Source organism: Lolium perenne, chromosome 1, assembly GCF_019359855.2.
Source record: "Lolium perenne isolate Kyuss_39 chromosome 1, Kyuss_2.0, whole genome shotgun sequence".
Lineage (NCBI taxonomy): Eukaryota > Viridiplantae > Streptophyta > Magnoliopsida > Poales > Poaceae > Lolium > Lolium perenne.
In genome coordinates this window covers 188,789,909-188,806,753 of record NC_067244.2, presented here as the reverse complement: position 1 = coordinate 188,806,753, position 16,845 = coordinate 188,789,909, and the positions used below count along the sequence as shown (strand labels likewise).

The following is a 16,845-nucleotide window of genomic DNA, read 5'->3' as shown; positions in this document are numbered from 1 at the left end:
AAGAAACAAAAAGTTGCAATTGCAGGATCTAAAGGAAATAGCTTTGAGTACTTACAACGCCGGAAAATAGCTTAGTAGCCGAGATACGGAGTGTGAGTACCTTTTACCTTTCCTCCCCGGCAACGGCGCCAGAAAATTAGCTTGATGTCTACGTTCCCCCTCCTTTCCTGTAGACAGTGTTGGGTCTCCAAGAGCAGAGGTTTGTAGAACAGCAGCAAGTTTTCCCTTAAGTGGATCACCCAAGGTTTATCGAACTCAGGGAGGAAGAGGTCAAAGATATCCCTCTCATGCAACCCTGCAACCACAAAGCAAGAAGTCTCTTGTGTCCCCAACACACCTAATAGGTGCACTAGTTCGGCGAAGAGATAGTGAAATACAGGTGGTATGAATATATATGAGCAGTAGCAACGGTGCCAGAAAATAGCTTGCTGGCGTGTAGTTGATGGTGGTAGTATTGCAGCAGTAGTAACACAGTGAAACAGTAAACAAGCAGTAGTAACGCAGCAGTATTTAGGAACAAGGCATAGGGATTAGACTTTCACTAGTGGACACTCTCAACATTGATCACATAACAGAATAGATAAATGCATACTCTACACTTTTGTTGGATGATGAACGCATTGCGTAGGATTACACGAACCCTCAATGCCGGAGTTAACAAGCTCCACAATTTGTTCATATTTAAGTAACCTTATAGTGTAAGATAGATCAAAAGACTAAACCAAGTACTAGCATAGCATGCACACTGTCACCTTCATGCATATGTAGGAGGAATAGATCACATCAATATATCATAGCAATAGTTAACTTCGCAATCTACAAGAGATCATGATCATAGCATAAACCAAGTACTAACACGGTGCACACACTGTCACCTTTACACACGTGCAGGAGGAATAGGACTACTTTAATAACTTTGCTAGAGTAGCACATAGATAGTAGTGATACAAAACTCATATGAATCTCAATCATGTAAAGCAGCTCATGAGATTATTGTATTGAGGTACATGGAAGAGAGATGAACCACATAGCTACCGGTACAGCCCCGAGCCTCGATGGAGAACTACTCCCTCCTCATGGGAGCAGCAGCGGTGATGAAGATGGCGGTGGAGATGGCAGCGGTGTCAATGGAGAAGCCTTCCGGGGGCACTTCCCCGCTCCGGCAGCGTGCCGGAACAGAGACTCCTGTCCCCCAGATCTTGGCCTCGCGATGGCGGCGGCTCTGGAAGGTTTCTGTGGGTTTCGTCGAACGCATCAGGGTTTTCGCGACGGAGGCTTTATATAGGCGAAGAGGCGGCGCAGGAGGGTCGAAGGGGCGACGACACCATAGGGCGGCGCGGCCAGGGCCTGGGCCGCGCCGGCCTATGGTCTGGGGGCCCAGTGCCCCCCCTCTGGTCCTTCCCGGGTGTTCTGGATGCTTCCGGTGAAAATAGGAACTTGGGCGTTGATTTCGTCCGATTCCGAGAATATTTCGTTACTAGGATTTCTGAAACCAAAAACAGCAGAAAACAGGAACTGGCACTTCGGCATCTTGTTAATAGGTTAGTTCCAGAAAATGCACGAATATGACATAAAGTGTGCATATAACATGTAGAAATCATCAATAATGTGGCATGGAACATAAGAAATTATCGATACGTCGGAGACGTATCATTCTCCTCATGTGCTATCATTGTTAGATCTTGCGAACTGCCTATCATGATCAAGATCATCTATTTGTAATGCTACATGTTGTGTTTGTTGGGATCCGATGAATATGGAATACTATGTCAAGTTGATTATCAATCTATTATATATGTGTTGTTTATGATCTTGCATGCTCTCCGTTGCTAATAGAGGCTCTGGCCAAGTTGATACTTGTAACTCCAAGAGGAAGTACTTATGCTCGATAGTGGGTTCATGCCTCCATTAAATCTGGGACAGTGACAGAAAGTTCTAAGGTTGTGGATGTGCTGTTGCCACTAGGGATAAAACATCAATGCTTTGTCTAAAGATATTTGTGTTGATTACATTACGCACCATAATTAATGCAATTGTCTGTTGTTTGCAACTTAATACTGGAAGGGGTGCGGATGCTAACCCGAAGGTGGACTTTTTAGGCATAGATGCATGCTGGATAGCGGTCTATGTACTTTGTCGTAATGCCCAATTGAATTTCACTCTACTCATCATGATATGTATGTGCATTGTTATACCCTCTTTATTTGTCAATTGCCCAACTGTAATTTGTTCACCCAACATGCTATTTCTTATTGGAGAGACACCACTAGTGAACTGTGGACCCCGGTCCATTCTTTTACATCTGAATACAATCTACTGCAAACATTGTTCACTACTGTTCATTGCAAACAAACATCATTTTCTACACCATACATTTAATCCTTTGTTTACAGCAAGCCGGTGAGATTGACAACCTCACTGTTAAGTTGGGGCAAAGTATTTGGATTGTGTTGTGCAGGTTCCACGTTGGCGCCGGAATCCCTGGTGTTGCGCCGCACTACACACCGTCACCAACAACCTTCACGTGCTCCTTGACTCCTACTGGTTCGATAACCTTGGTTTCTTACTGAGGGAAACTTGCTGCTGTACACATCATACCTTCCTCTTGGGGTTCCCAACGGACGAGTGCTTTACCGTTACAAGGAAGCTACTTTCTGGTGCCATTGCAATCCAACACCCACGTCAGCAGCTAAATTTCTGGCGCCGTTGCCGGGGAGATCAAGACACGCTGCAAGGGGAGTCTCCCACTTCCAATCTGTTTACTTTGTTTTTGTCTTGCTTTACTTTATTTTATTTACTGCTTTGTTTGCTTTCTTATATCAAAACACAAAAAAATATTTACTTGCTTTACTTTATTTACTGTCTTGTTTGTGTTCTCTATATCAAAAACACAAAAAAATTAGTTACTTGCATTTACTTTATCTAGTTTGCTTTATTTACTATTGCTAAAATGGGTACTCCTGAAAATACTAAGTTGTGTGACTTCACTAGCACAAATAATAATGATTTCCTGTGCACACCTATTGCTCCACCTGGTACTACAACAGAATTTTTTGAAATTAAACCTTCTTTACTCAATATTCTTATGAGAGAGCAATTTTCTGGTGTTAGTTCTGATGATGCTGCTGCCCATCTTAATAATTTTATTGAACTTTGTGAAATGCAAAAATATAAGGATGTAGATGGTGACATTATAAAATTAAAATTGTTTCCTTTCTCTTTAAGAGGAAGAGCTAAAGATTGGTTGCTATCTTTGCCTAAGAATAGTATTGATTCATGGACTAAATGTAAGGATGCTTTCATTGGTAGATATTATCCTCCTGCTAAAATTATATCTTTGAGAAGTAGCATAATGAATTTTAAGCAATTGGATAATGAGCATGTTGCTCAAGCATGGAAAGAATGAAATCTTTGGTTAAAAATTTCCCTACCCATGGACTGACTACTTGGATGATCATCCAAACCTTTTATGCAGGATTGAATTTTTCTTCGCGGAACCTATTGGATTCAGCTGCTGGAGGTACTTTTATGTCCATCACTCTAGGCGCCGCAACAAAGCTTCTTGATGATATGATGATTAATTACTCTGAATGGCACACGGAAAGAGCTCCACAAGGTAAGAAGGTAAATTCTGTTGAAGAAACCTCCTCCTTGAGTGATAAGATTGATGCTATTATGTCTATGCTTGTTAATGGTAGATCTAATGTTGATCCTAATAATGTTATTTTAGCTTCATTGGTTTCTCAAGAAGAGCATGTTGATGTGAACTTCATTAAAAATAATAATTTCAACAACAACGCTTATAGAAATAATTATGGTAACAACTATAGGCCATATCCTTCTAATAATGGTAATGATTATGGTAATTCTTATGATAATTCTTACAACAATAATAGGAGTGTACCCTCTGGTCTTGAAGCCATGCTTAAAGAATTTATTAGTACACAAACTGCTTTTAACAAAACTGTTGAAGAAAAGATTGGTAAAATTGATATTCTTACTTCTAAAGTTGATAGTCTTGCTGCTGATGTTGATCTTTTAAAATTGAAAGTTATGCCTAATGAAACTAAAGATATTAAGTCATTTGCTACAGCAAACGCCATCCAAGTTCGAATTAACGAGAATATTAGATTGATGGCTGAATTGCATGCTAGGTGGGAAAAAGAAGAAAATGCTAAAGAGAATAATGTAGCTAAAGTTTGGACTATTACCACCACTAGTAATGTTGATGCTTCACATGTTGCTACACCTCCTACTATCAATGGTAAAATAATTGGTGTTGGAAATGTTTTTACTCCTAATGCAAAGTGTGCAAAACTGCCTGAAACTGCTAAAACTGCCGAAACTTCCTGTGATAAAACTACTGAATTTTTTTCAAAATATTGGGGACAATGATCTCATTGCTTTAGATCATAATGGTTTAGATTTCGATGATTGTCACATCTCTGAAGTTATAAAGTTCTTACAAAAACTTGCTAGAAGTCCTAATGCTAGTGCTATAAATTTGGCCTTTACAAAACATATTACAAATGCTCTCATTAAAGCTAGAGAAGATAAATTAAAACTTGAAACTTCTATTCCTAGGAAGTTGGAAGATGGTTGGGAGCCCATCATTAAGATGAAGGTCAATGATTTTGATTGTAATGCTTTATGTGATCTTGGTGCAAGTATTTCTGTTATGCCTAAGAAAATCTATAATATGCTTGACTTGCCACCATTGAGAAATTGTTATTTAGATGTTAATCTTGCTGAGAATTCTATGAAAAAACCTTTGGGGAGGATTGATAATGTTCGCATTACGGTTAACAATAACCTTGTTCCCGTTGATTTTGTTGTCTTGGATATTGAATGCAATGCAATTATTGTGGGAAGACCTTTTCTTCGAACTGTTGGTGCTATTATTGATATGAAGGAAGGTAATATTAAATATCAATTTTCTCTCAAGAAGGGTATGGAACACTTCCCTAGAAAGAGAATGAAGTTACCTTTTGATTCTATTATTAGAACAAATTATGATGTTGATGCTTCATCTCTTGATAATACTTGATTCACACTTTCTGCGCCTAGCTGAAAGGCGTTAAAGAAAAGCGCTTATGGGAGACAACCCATTATTTTACTTCTGCACTTTCGTTTTATATTTGAGTCTTGGAAGTTGTTACTAATGTAGCAACCTCTCCTTATCTTTATTTTATTTTATTGCATTGTTGTGCCAAGTAAAGTCTTTGATAGTAAAGATGATACTAGATTTGGATTACTACGCAGAAACAAAATTCTTACTGTCACGAAATGGAGCCGCCCCATCTGTAGGTAACTCAGAAAAATCTGCCAATTTACGTGCGTGATCCTCAGATATGTACGCAACTTTCATTAAATTTGAGGATTTTCATCTGAGCAAGTTAAGTGCCCCAGAAAAATTCGTCGTTACGTACTGTTCTGTTTTGACAGATTCTGCCTTTTATTTCGCATTGCCTGTTTTGCTATGTTTGATGGATTTCTTTGTTCCATTAACTTTCAGTAGCTTTGTGCAATGTCCATAAGTGTTAAGAATGATTATGTCACCTCTGAATATGTGAATTTTTGATTATGAACTAACCCTCTAATGAGTTTGTTTTGAGTTTGGTGTGGAGGAAATTTTCAAGGATCAAGAGAGGAGGATGATACAATATGATCAAGGAGAGTGAAAACTCTAAGCTTGGGGATGCCCCCGGGGTTCATCCCTGCATATTTCAAGAAGACTCAAGCATCTAAGCTTGGGGATGCCCAAGACATCTCCTTCTTCATCGACAACTTATCAGGTCACCTCTAGTGAAACTATATTTTTATTCCGTCACATCTTATGTGTTTTACTTGGAGCGTCTTTATGTTTTTATTTTTTTCGTTTTGTTTGAATAAAATCGGATCCTAGCATTCTTTGTGTGGGAGAGAGACACGCTCCGCTGTTGCATATGAACACATGTGTTCTTAGCTTTACTCTTAATGTTCATGGCGAAGGTTGAAACTGCTTCGTTCATTGTTATATGGTTGGAAACAGAAAATGCTTCATGTGGTAATCGGAATAATGTCTTGAATAATTTGATACTTGGCAATTATTGTGCTCAAATAGATCATGTTTAAGCTCTTGCATCATGTACTTTGCACCTATTAGTGAAGAATTACCATAGAGCTTGTTGAAATTTGGTTTGCATGATTGGTCTCTCTAAAGTCTAGATATTTTCTGGTGAGGGTTTGAACAACAAGGAAGACAGTGTAGAGTCTTATAATGCTTTCAATATGTTCTTATGTAAGTTTTGCTGTACCGGTTCATACTTGTGTTTGCTTCAAACAACCTTGCTAGCCTAAGCCTTGTATTGAGAGGGATTACTTCTCGTGCATCCAAAATCCTTGAGCCGAAAACTATGCCATTTGTGTCCACCATACCTACCTACTACATGGTATTTCTCTGCCGTTCCAAAGTAAATTGCTTGAGTGCTACCTTTAAAATTCCATTCTTTGTCTTTGCAATATATAGCTCATGGAAAAAATAGCTTAAAAACTATTGTGGTATTGAATATGTACTTATGTATCTTATTTCTTATAAGTTGCTTGTTGAGCGGTAACCATGTTCCTGGGGACGCCATCAACTATTTCACCTTTGTTGAATATCGTGTGAGTTGCTATGCATGTTCGTCTTGTCTGAAGTAAGGGTGATTTATCATGATCAAATGGTTTGAGTATGCATATTGTTAGAGAATAACATTGGGCCGCTAACTAAAGCCATGATCCATGGTGGAAGTTTCAGTTTGGACAACAATCCTCAATCTCTTATGAGAATATTATCTGTTGTTGAATGCTTATGCATTAAAGAGGAGTCCATTATCCGTTTTCTATGTTGTCCCGGTATGGATGTCTAAGTTGAGAATAATCAAAAGCGAGAAATCCAATGCGAACTTTCTCCTTAGACCTTTGTATAGGCGGCATAGAGGTACCCCTTTGTGACACTTGGTTGAAACATATGCTATGCAATGATAATCCATGTAAATCCAAGCTAATTATGACAAGGTGCGGGCACTATTGGTAATCTATGCATGAGGCTTGCAACTTATAAGATATCTTATGCATAACACATATGAATTATTACTACCGTTGACAAAATTGTTTCTATGTTTTCAAATAAAAGCTCTAGCACAAATATAGCAATCCATGCTTCCCTCTGCGAAGGGCCATTCTTTTACTTTTATGTTGAGTCAGTTTACCTACTTCTTTCTATCTTAGAAGCAAACACTTGTGTCAACTGTGTGCATTGATTCCTACATACTTGCTTATTTGCATTCATCATATTACTTTGTGTTGACAATTATCCATGAGATAAACATGTTGAAGTTGAAAGCAACCGCTAAAACTTATATCTTCCTTTGTGTTGCTTCAAAACTTTCTACTAAGAATCTATTGCTTTATGAGTGAACTCCTATGCAAGTCTTATTGATGCTTGTCTTGAAAGTACTATTCATGAAAAGTCTTTGCTATATGATTCAGTTGTTTATTCATTGTCTTTACCATTGCTTCGAATCACTGCATTCATCTCATATGCTTTACAATAGTATTGATCAAGATTATGATAGCATGTCACTTCAGAAATTATCCTTGTTATCGTTTACCTACTCGAGAGCGAGTAGGAACTAAGCTTGGGGATGCTTGATACGTCTCAAACGTATCTATAATTTCTTATGTTCCATGCTACTTTTATGATGATACTCACATGTTTTATACACACTTTATGTCATTATTATGCATTTTCCGGCACTAACCTATTAACGAGATACCGAAGAGCCAGTTGCTGTTTTCTGCTGTTTTTGGTTTCAGAAATCCTACAGAGGAAATATTCTCGGAATTGGACGAAATCAACGCCTAGGGTCTTATTTTTCCACGAAGCTTCCAGAAGACCGAAGGGATTACGAAGTGGGGCGACGAGGCGTCGCCACCATAGGGCCGCGTGGCTTGGGTGGGGCCCGTGCCGCCCTATGGGGTGGGCCCCTCGCACCGCCTCCAACCCTGCCCTTCCGCCTACTTATAGCCTTCGTCGCGAAAACCCCTGCACCGAGAGCCACGATACGGAAAACCTTCCAGAGACGCCGCCGCCGCCAATCCCATCTCGGGGGATTCAGGAGATCGCCTCCGGCACCCTGCCGGAGAGGGGAATCATCTCCCGGAGGACTCTTCATCGCCATGATCGCCTCCGGATTGATGTGTGAGTAGTTCACCCCTGGAATATGGGTCCATAGCAGCAGGTAGATGGTTGTCTTCTCCTCATGTGCTATCATTGTTAGATCTTGTGAGCTGCCTATCATGATCAAGATCATCTATTTGTAATGCTATATGTTGTGTTTGTTGGGATCCGATGAATATGGAATACTATGTCAAGTTGATTATCAATCTATCATATATGTGTTGTTTATGATCTTGCATGCTCTCCGTTGCTAGTAGAGGCTCTGGCCAAGTTGATACTTGTAACTCCAAGAGGGTGTATTTATGCTCGATAGTGGGTTCATGCCTCCATTAAATCTGGGACAGTGACAGAAAGTTCTAAGGTTGTGGATGTGCTGTTGCCACTAGGGATAAAACATCAATGCTTTGTCTAAGGATATTTGTGTTGATTACATTACGCACCATACTTAATGCAATTGTCTGTTGTTTGCAACTTAATACTGGAAGGGGTGCGGATGCTAACCCGAAGGTAGACTTTTTAGGCATAGATGCATGCTGGATAGTGGTCTATGTACTTTATCGTAATGCCCAATTGAATCTCACTCTACTCATCATGATATGTATGTGCATTGTTATGCCCTCTTTATTTATCAATTGCCCAACTGTAATTTGTTCACCCAACATGCTATTTCTTATTGGAGAGACACCACTAGTGAACTGTGGACCCCGGTCCATTCTTTTACATCTGAATACAATCTACTGCAAACATTGTTCTCTACTGTTCATTGCAAACAAACATCATTTTCCACACCATACATTTAATCCTTTGTTTACAGCAAGCCGGTGAGATTGACAACCTCACTGTTAAGTTGGGGCAAAGTATTTGGATTGTGTTGTGCAGGTTCCACGTTGGCGCCGGAATCCCTGGTGTTGCGCCGCACTACACTCCGTCACCAACAACCTTCACGTGCTCCTTGATTCCTACTGGTTCGATAACCTTGGTTTCTTACTGAGGGAAACTTGCTGCTGTACACATCATACCTTCCTCTTGGGGTTCCCAACGGACGAGTGCTTTACCGTCACAAGGAAGCTACTTTCTGGTGCCGTTGCAATCCAACACCCACGTCAGCAACAACTAAGAAGCAATTTTTTTCCATTTGGTTCTTTCTCCATTAAGAATGGGGCGGAGATAAGGCTATGGGAGGATCGCTGGTTGGGAACAACCACTCTTCGTGAACAGTATCCGGCCTTGTACAACATTGTTTGTCATAAAGGGGATACTTTGCAGAAGGTGATGGAATCTTCTCCCCCTCTATGACGTTCAGGCGTGATCTTGTCGGTCCTCGGCTAGCTTCTTGGAATGAACTGCTTCAGCGGTTAGGTTCAATCCAGCTGGTTCAGAGGACGGATGAATTCCGTCGGAGTCTCACCAAAAATGGTATACTTTCGGTTAGCTCCATGTACAAAGCATTATGCCTATATGCACAACCGGTTATAAATAATAAATCTATCTGGAAGATGAAAATACCTCTCAAAACAAAGATCTTTGCATGGTATCTTCGTCGAGATGTGATTCTTACTAAAGATAACCTTGTAAAACGCAACTGGCAAGGCTGTACGAAATGTGTGTTCTATCACGGGGAAGAGACAATAAAACACCTTTTCTTCAACTATCGAGTTGCTAGTTTTATATGGTCAATCATTCAGATAGGTTCTACCTTATACCCTCCCCGTAGCATTGTAAACATTTTTGGCAATTGGCTAAATGGGGTGGACTCTAGGTACAAAACGATTATCAGAGTGGGAGCGATTGCGGTTGCATGGTCGCTATGGCTATGTAGGAACAACAAAGTTTTTAATGACAAAATTCTTCTCTTATGCAGATCATCTACCGGTGTAGGCTTTGCTCCGTTCATGGTCGCCACTTCAGCGTTTGGAGGATCGCGACCTCTTTATGGAGGTGTCTACACGATTGGAGAACACGGCCACAGAGTTTATTTCCCAACATGGGTGGCTGCATAGTCGGAGGATTGAAACCAACGGAGGGTCATAGTAGTTGGTTTTTTATCATTTATTGTATCGCATGTCCATGGATCCTAGACTTCTGAACGGCAGTGTGCATCCTGGTTATGCAGAGGCTGGGTGGAATGCTTAAAACTTTTTGAGTAATAAAACGCCCCTTATCGAAAAAAAACAAAAGATTTTGCTGAATTACAAACCAAATATGCCCAATGCCCAGTCCACTATGGGAATCAACTTAGGTGTGTTAGCTTTAATCTTGATTGTATCTGCACTTCTATTTCGTTTGCATGTAGTTTACGCCATAGAATTTGTAAGCGGATGAAGCTTAGTCCAGATCGTAGAAAGCGAGATGCCTGCTAGCCAGCCGTGCGATGCGGTGTGTGCGAGGTGAGATGCTGCAGTGTGTGTGAAACGACCTGTGCGTCAAGTGTGAGCCGAGTGAATCGGTGTACTTCAGTTAGTGTGTTAGCTAGGTGCATGCAAGTCCCTTAGCTGGTCATGTGTTAGTGGCCAGTGTGTCGTGCGTGTGTGGAGTTAGTACGTGCATAGGTTTGTGGAGAGTGTGGTGCTCCGCTTCATGTGTGCGTCAGCCTATTTAATCAGTTGTAAGCATGTTCAGTTTCGACAGAAGATAGAAATATAGAGAAGATAAAGCTGGCTGTGAGAGGCAGCCGGCACCAAAACTTCTTGTGTCATTGTTCTTGAGAAGTAGCAGCAAAAATGTTGACTTACGGGCAAAACTTACGGGATTGAGTTACGGGATGTACGTGGCTTGATTTGGAGGAAAGTGAGGGAGGTTGAAGAATAGAGGGGCCGCGTGTTGCAGCCCCAACAAGGTGTAGGTTTCTCTGAAATAAACAAGTAAATAAACTTGGCTTCCGTCACAGGTGTAGGTTTCTTTGAAATGTAATGCAACAAGCAACCTATAGATCATAGGAAAAAATTGTCTAAAATTCATTTGAACCAATGTCCTGCTTACAACACTTTGAGCACACTATATATTTAGTTTACTGCTAGGACTCAACCACTTCCTTGGACGCGAGATCTGAGAGCACACTCAAAGAATGACAAGGCCACATGCCAGGAGTAGGCTGCCATCGCCCAGATGCCCGCTGCCGCATCACCGCTCTTGGAAACTTCTGCAGAAACTACCGGAGCCGAAGAATGGTGTTCAGTGTGCGCGAACCACGGAAGCTGGAGCGCGGCGGCCGCATCCAACCGCTTGCTAGGGATGCAGGTGAGGAGCCCCTTCAAAACCTCGAACCCTTCCTCAGATAGCGTCTTCTCCGGGATCTTCTCGCGCAGCCGGCTACGGTGTTGCGCTCGCTGCTGCTGCTCTCGCCGCCACAGGTCCACCAACTCGTCCGTGCAGGGCGCCTTGAATTCCCTGTACGCCTTCTTGCCTGGGACGCCGAGCAGGTCGAAGATCTTGTAGAGCTGGTTGGTTGCCAAGCCCTTCACCACCTCGAAGAGCCTCTCGCCGGTGAGGAGCTCGGCCATGACGCAGCCCAGGGACCAGGTGTCGACGCGCGTGCCATAGTCCGTCCACACTTTAGTCTCCGGCGCCATGTACTCCCATGTTCCGGCGAATCTGTACCTGTCGTAGGCGTCCGGCTCTGCCGTTGACATCGCCGACCCGTAGTGGCCGATCTTCACGGTGAGAGCGGTGTCGTCGTCGTCCCCGGTGCCGCTCACGAAGATGTGTTTTGGAGTGATGTCTTGGTGGATGATCCCGTGGGCGTGCATTGCGGCCGCCCCGGACAGCAGCTGGCGCATGATGCCGCGCACCTCGGCCTCCGTGAACGGGCGGCCGAGTCGGGAAATGCGATCGTGGAGGACGTCGTGCAGGGTCGGGCCGACGAACTCGGTGACGATAGAGTAGTCGCTGGTGCCGGGTGCGCGCGCCATGCCGTGGAGAGCGACGATGTTTGGGTGGCCGCAGCAAGCCGCCATGATGCAGGCCTCGTGCAGGAGCACGCCGACCGAGATGCCGCAGCCGGGCTGGAGGCCCCTGAGGACGACGGTCTTGCCGGTGGCGCGGTGGCGCGCCTTGGAGACGAGGTCGTACTCAGTCTCGCGGAGCGTGCGCGTCTCCTCGTAGCTGCGTGCGCTGCCCATGCGCCTCCGCTTCCTCTTGATCCTGCTGCTGGTCGTCGTCTCGTCCATGACGTCGTGGATCATGGCGGAGATGGCGGCAACTCCTCTGGCGCTCATGGTCTCGTCCGCTGCGACGTCGACCAGGGCGCAGATGGACGCGACCCGGGAGGCGATGGTGCTCATCTCGGCGCCGTGCGTCTCGTCAAGAGGATCCATTGTGTGGCTTGGTGCAGATTAATTTGCGAGGCGATGAGAGGAGATTGGGTCATTATATTGATCGAGGAAGGTGAGGCAGATCGCGAGACGGAGTCGGGAAGACCTGGGGTGGGCGCTGGATGGATTCGGAGTTGATCCTCAGTCGGACTCTCCTAGTGCTATGCAACTCGATCACGTTCCGAAATCCGAATCCACCTCGTCAATTCAGTTGTCCCTAGTAGTCCCTACTATCCGGCACGAGTCCCTACTATCCTACACCACGGACGTTTTTTCTACAAAAAACACGTACGGACGTTTTTCTACAAAATTCCGTAGGTAGGGAGCCCGTAAGTCTAGGATTTCCATTTCAAAAAAAAAAAAGTCTAGGATTTCCGATCAGCCACATTATTCATAAGCAAGGAGCAAACCGAACTTTTTTTTTTGCGAATCAGCAATCCGAACAGTTTGTTATTCTGAGGTATACATTCAAGAAGTTGAATGAACCTACTCGAGGATTCTTATTTTAAACGCGGTGGGCGGCAAGTGGTAGCAGGCGGGCGTACTTGCGTGCTTCCACAATACATCGGGCAGGTGCACTTACAAGTTCAGCATATATAGTTGTATTTATAGGTATCCAAAAGTATAACTATCGCGAAATACATTGAAATACAGCTGTGTTGAAACCCGTAGTAACCAAGTACATCTGTAGTGAAATTTGAAGTACAATGAAACAAAATTATGATGAAATCCGAAGCATAGCATGCGCTAGGAACCGGAAGTACAGCTACACAGGCGAGGTAGTTTTGAAGTACAGTTCAAGAGGCCTATCAACATGAGATTTAGTTTTAAAGATTTTGACGCGAGAATCTCAACCAAGAAGTCAACAAAGCAGGAGGGCAGATTAATCCCAAAGAAATAGAGGAGAGGCGAATAAGCCCAAGGCATCCAAGTCCATGTCAGAGTCTCAAAGGAAGAGACTTGAAACAATTGCCAAGAAGGCAACAACTGATGCTTTGGATGAAGATGAAGAACAAGAGCAAGATGAGCCTAGAAGCCCTGTCACAGGTGAAGATATCCATCTCAATGATACTTGGGGTGTGCCTCCTAGCAGATATCAAAGGCTTAAGGAAAGGAGCAGAAGAACACAATGCGCAGCTTCTGATCCCCAAACCCATACTGCACATTCCATTCAGAAGGATCGCATATCCTATTTGCAAGGATTACAAGAAGAATTGCAACCAAAAGGCTAGTACTTGTACAGAAAATATTCCATATATGGATAAGCGTATTCGGAGTACAAAAGGCTAGTCCTCAAGCTGAAAACAGTGGCAATATCCATTTCAGTAAATAAGCTTATGATGGAATTTGCATCATGTGTCAAAAGCAACATGGTACCAGATTTCCACAAGTAGCTAGAATCTGTAGCATCATGTAGGCTAAAGCACAAAGAAGGACACCGTACTCATCAATAGACTTGACACCAAAGATTACCTCTCAACTGTAATCATTTGCAATTCATCAATATATGATCTCATACAGGTTTTACATCTATCAGAGCTAGGTGCACATCACATCGAGAAAGCAAACGATTCATGTATGTATCAGTAGCATGTGCGGTACAAAGAATGTTACTGTAACTATACTTGCCTATATCTACACTCAAAGAATTAAGCTATAGCTGCCAATTACACCATGCATGCTATAGTTGAAACTTTCTGCTGAGTTGCCAGTGAATCATTTCCAAACTCAGAGTAACTAACCTCATTGATCTAAGTAAGGGATAAGCCAATCCGGAGGATCCTTGCAGACCTTATTCGACTCCTCCATTTGCAAAGCATGACGGGCCAATTGACAAGCAGCACCATTGGATTCTTCTGAAATAGTCCGGATTATGAAATATGGCGGATTCGAGTGCAGAAATTGTTTCAGCTGTATTAGTTCACTCGCTCCACTCTGAGTGGCAGCTAGGTGCTCAAGCAGAGGGGCCTGATGGGACTCCAGCACAATGGTAGTTGGTTCAGACAAGAGAACAGCACTTTTGATCCCTTCACAACAAGCAGCTGCAAAAAGAAGAGCTGGATCCATGTATAGCGTCGTACGAAAGCATGATGCAGTCATGAACTTTGCCGTGCTACCATCCCTAATCAAAACTGCTGCAGCACTTTTAAGACCAACCGGTGTAACCACAGAAGCAACGTTCAACCTCAGGATCTTCGCCTTTATCTGCTTTACTTCTGATGCAAGTCTCTTTCCTTTGACATCTACTGTGAGCCACACCACAATATGACACCAAATTTAATGCATATTTAATTTATTTCTATCAGGAAACGACATGTTTTAAGAGAGATCCAACCTTCTGTATTCCGCATCAGCATCTGTGGAGTGAATTGTCCTGATGCAGGTCGGCCCAGAGATAGTTCTTCAAATTCTTGTGCACGAAAAACATCAGAGAAACAACCATCAGATAAAACGCTAGAAGCATGCCCTCCAAAGCAAATATGGCTGCAACATGTTTGGTTTCATCTTCTGGTCGGAATGTTATCACATGGCCATGAGAGAGAGAGAGAACATAAGCACACATGCATGCCGAAACCAGAAGGTTGATTGAAGTATTTGTATGGTAACAACTACTCCCTCCGTCCACAAATAAGTGTACACGCGGGGTTTCCAAGATAAATTATGGGGTGGAGTGAAAAATACATTGGGAACATGCATCTCTCATCTTTAATTTTTTACCTCCAATAAGTGCATGTAGAAAACAAGAACATGTGGTCAATACTATTGGGTTCGATTTCCGTGCGATGAGAGAGAAGTAATTAAAGTGCATTGGGAAGATAGGAGTACACTCTTTTGTGGACAAAGTTTAGAGCTAGATGTACACTTATTTGAGGACGGAGGGAGTAGCTGTCTGCATATGTTTGGCAACAAAAAGATTTTTCTGAATTATACATTTGTCCAATGCCCATTTCTGCTGTGGGATGCACCGCAACATGATATTGAATTTAATGCATATTTAATTTAATTTTAATCTGGAGACATGTGTTAAAAGAGATCCAACCTTCTGCATTCCACGTCAGCATCTGTGGATTGAATTGCTCTGATCCAGGTTGGCCGTGAGATATTTCTGCAAATTCTTGTGCTTGAATAAGATCAGAAAAACAACCATCAGATAAAACGTTAGAAGCACACCTTCCAAAGCAATTTATGCAACATACTTTGAGCCGCACCACAATATGACACCAAATTTAATGCATATTCAACTTCTTTCAATCAGGAAACGACAGGTGTTAAGAGAGATCCAACCTTTTGTATTCCGCATCAGCATCTGTGGAGTGAATTGTTCTGATCCAGGTCGGCACAGAGATAGTTCTTCAAATTCTTGTGCTTGAAAAACATCCGAGAGACAACCATCAGATAAAAACGGTAAAAGCATGCCCTCCAAACATATTTGGTTTCATCTTCAGGCGAAATGTTACCACATGGTCATGAGAGAGAGAGAGAGAGAGAGAGAGAGAGAGACAGAGAGAGGGGCATAGAACATAAGCACACATGCATGCCCAAATCATAAGGTTGAATGAAGTATTTGTATGGTAACAACTAGGTGTCTGCATATATTAAAAGGCAACAAAAGATTTCGCTGAGTATAAACCAAATATGCCCAATGCCCAGTTCCGCTATGGGATGCACCGCAACATGACATTGAATTTAATGCATGTTTAATTTTATTTCCATCTGGAGACCACATGTGTTAAAAGAGATCTAACCTTCTGCATTCCACGTCAGCATCTGTGGATCGAATTGCTCTGATCCAGGTCGGCCGCGAGATATTTCTGCAAATTCTTGTGCTTGAATAAGATCAGGAAAACAAGCATCAGATAAAACGTTAGAAGCACAACTTCGAAAGCTTCTGCAACATACTTTGAGCCGCACCACAATATGACACCAAATTTAATGCATATTCAATTTATTTCCATCAGGAAACGACAGGTATTAAGAGAGATCCAACCTTTTGTATTCCCCATTAGCATCTGTGGAGTGAATTGTTCTGATCCAGGTCGGCACAGAGATAGTAATTCTTCAAATTCTTGTGCTTGAAAAACATCCGAGAAAAAACCATCAGATAAAACGCTGGAATCATGCCCTCCAAAGCAAATATGGCTTCAACATATTTGGTTTCATCTTCAGGTCGAAATGTTACCGCATGGTCATGAGAGAGAGAGAACATAAGCACACATGCATGCCAAAATGATAAGGTTGAATTAAATATTTGTATGGTAACAACTAGGTGTCTGCATATTTTAAAAGGCAACAAAAGATTTCGCTGAATTATAAACCAAACATGTCCAGATG

General features: G+C 42.5%; 2 protein-coding genes across 2 annotated transcripts; both read right to left on the bottom strand.

Annotated features, from left to right (window-relative positions):
• Window positions 1–11,223: 11,223 nt before the first annotated feature.
• LOC127335755 (putative cyclin-dependent kinase F-2) lies at window positions 11,224–12,516 on the bottom strand. Its single transcript, XM_051362485.1, has one exon. It carries the CDS (start codon window positions 12,514–12,516, stop codon window positions 11,224–11,226), a length of 1,293 nt encoding a protein of 430 aa, XP_051218445.1.
• Window positions 12,517–14,061: 1,545 nt separating this feature from the next.
• Window positions 14,062–16,582, bottom strand: LOC127307965 (uncharacterized). Its single transcript, XM_051338743.2, has 6 exons — window positions 16,502–16,582; window positions 16,260–16,340; window positions 15,799–15,879; window positions 15,554–15,634; window positions 14,849–14,923; window positions 14,062–14,759 (listed from the first exon to the last, which is right to left on the bottom strand). The coding sequence occupies exons 1-6, from the start codon at window positions 16,521–16,523 to the stop codon at window positions 14,257–14,259; spliced, it is 843 nt and encodes a 280-aa protein (XP_051194703.2). The 5' UTR covers window positions 16,524–16,582; the 3' UTR covers window positions 14,062–14,256.
• Window positions 16,583–16,845: the final 263 nt, after the last annotated feature.

Excerpts from the sequence above, each read along its gene's own strand:
- LOC127335755 (XM_051362485.1), bottom strand. The coding sequence starts at position 12,516 with ATGGATCCTCTTGACGAGACGCACGGCGCCGAGATGAGCACCATCGCC.
- LOC127307965 (XM_051338743.2), bottom strand. The coding sequence starts at position 16,523 with ATGCTAATGGGGAATACAAAAG. Across the intron at positions 15,880-16,259 it reads GCTGACGTGGAATGCAGAAG|CACAAGAATTTGAAGAACTA; the intron begins GTTAGATCTCTT and ends ATGTTTTTCAAG. Across the intron at positions 15,635-15,798 it reads GCTGATGCGGAATACAAAAG|CACAAGAATTTGCAGAAATA; the intron begins GTTGGATCTCTC and ends ATCTTATTCAAG.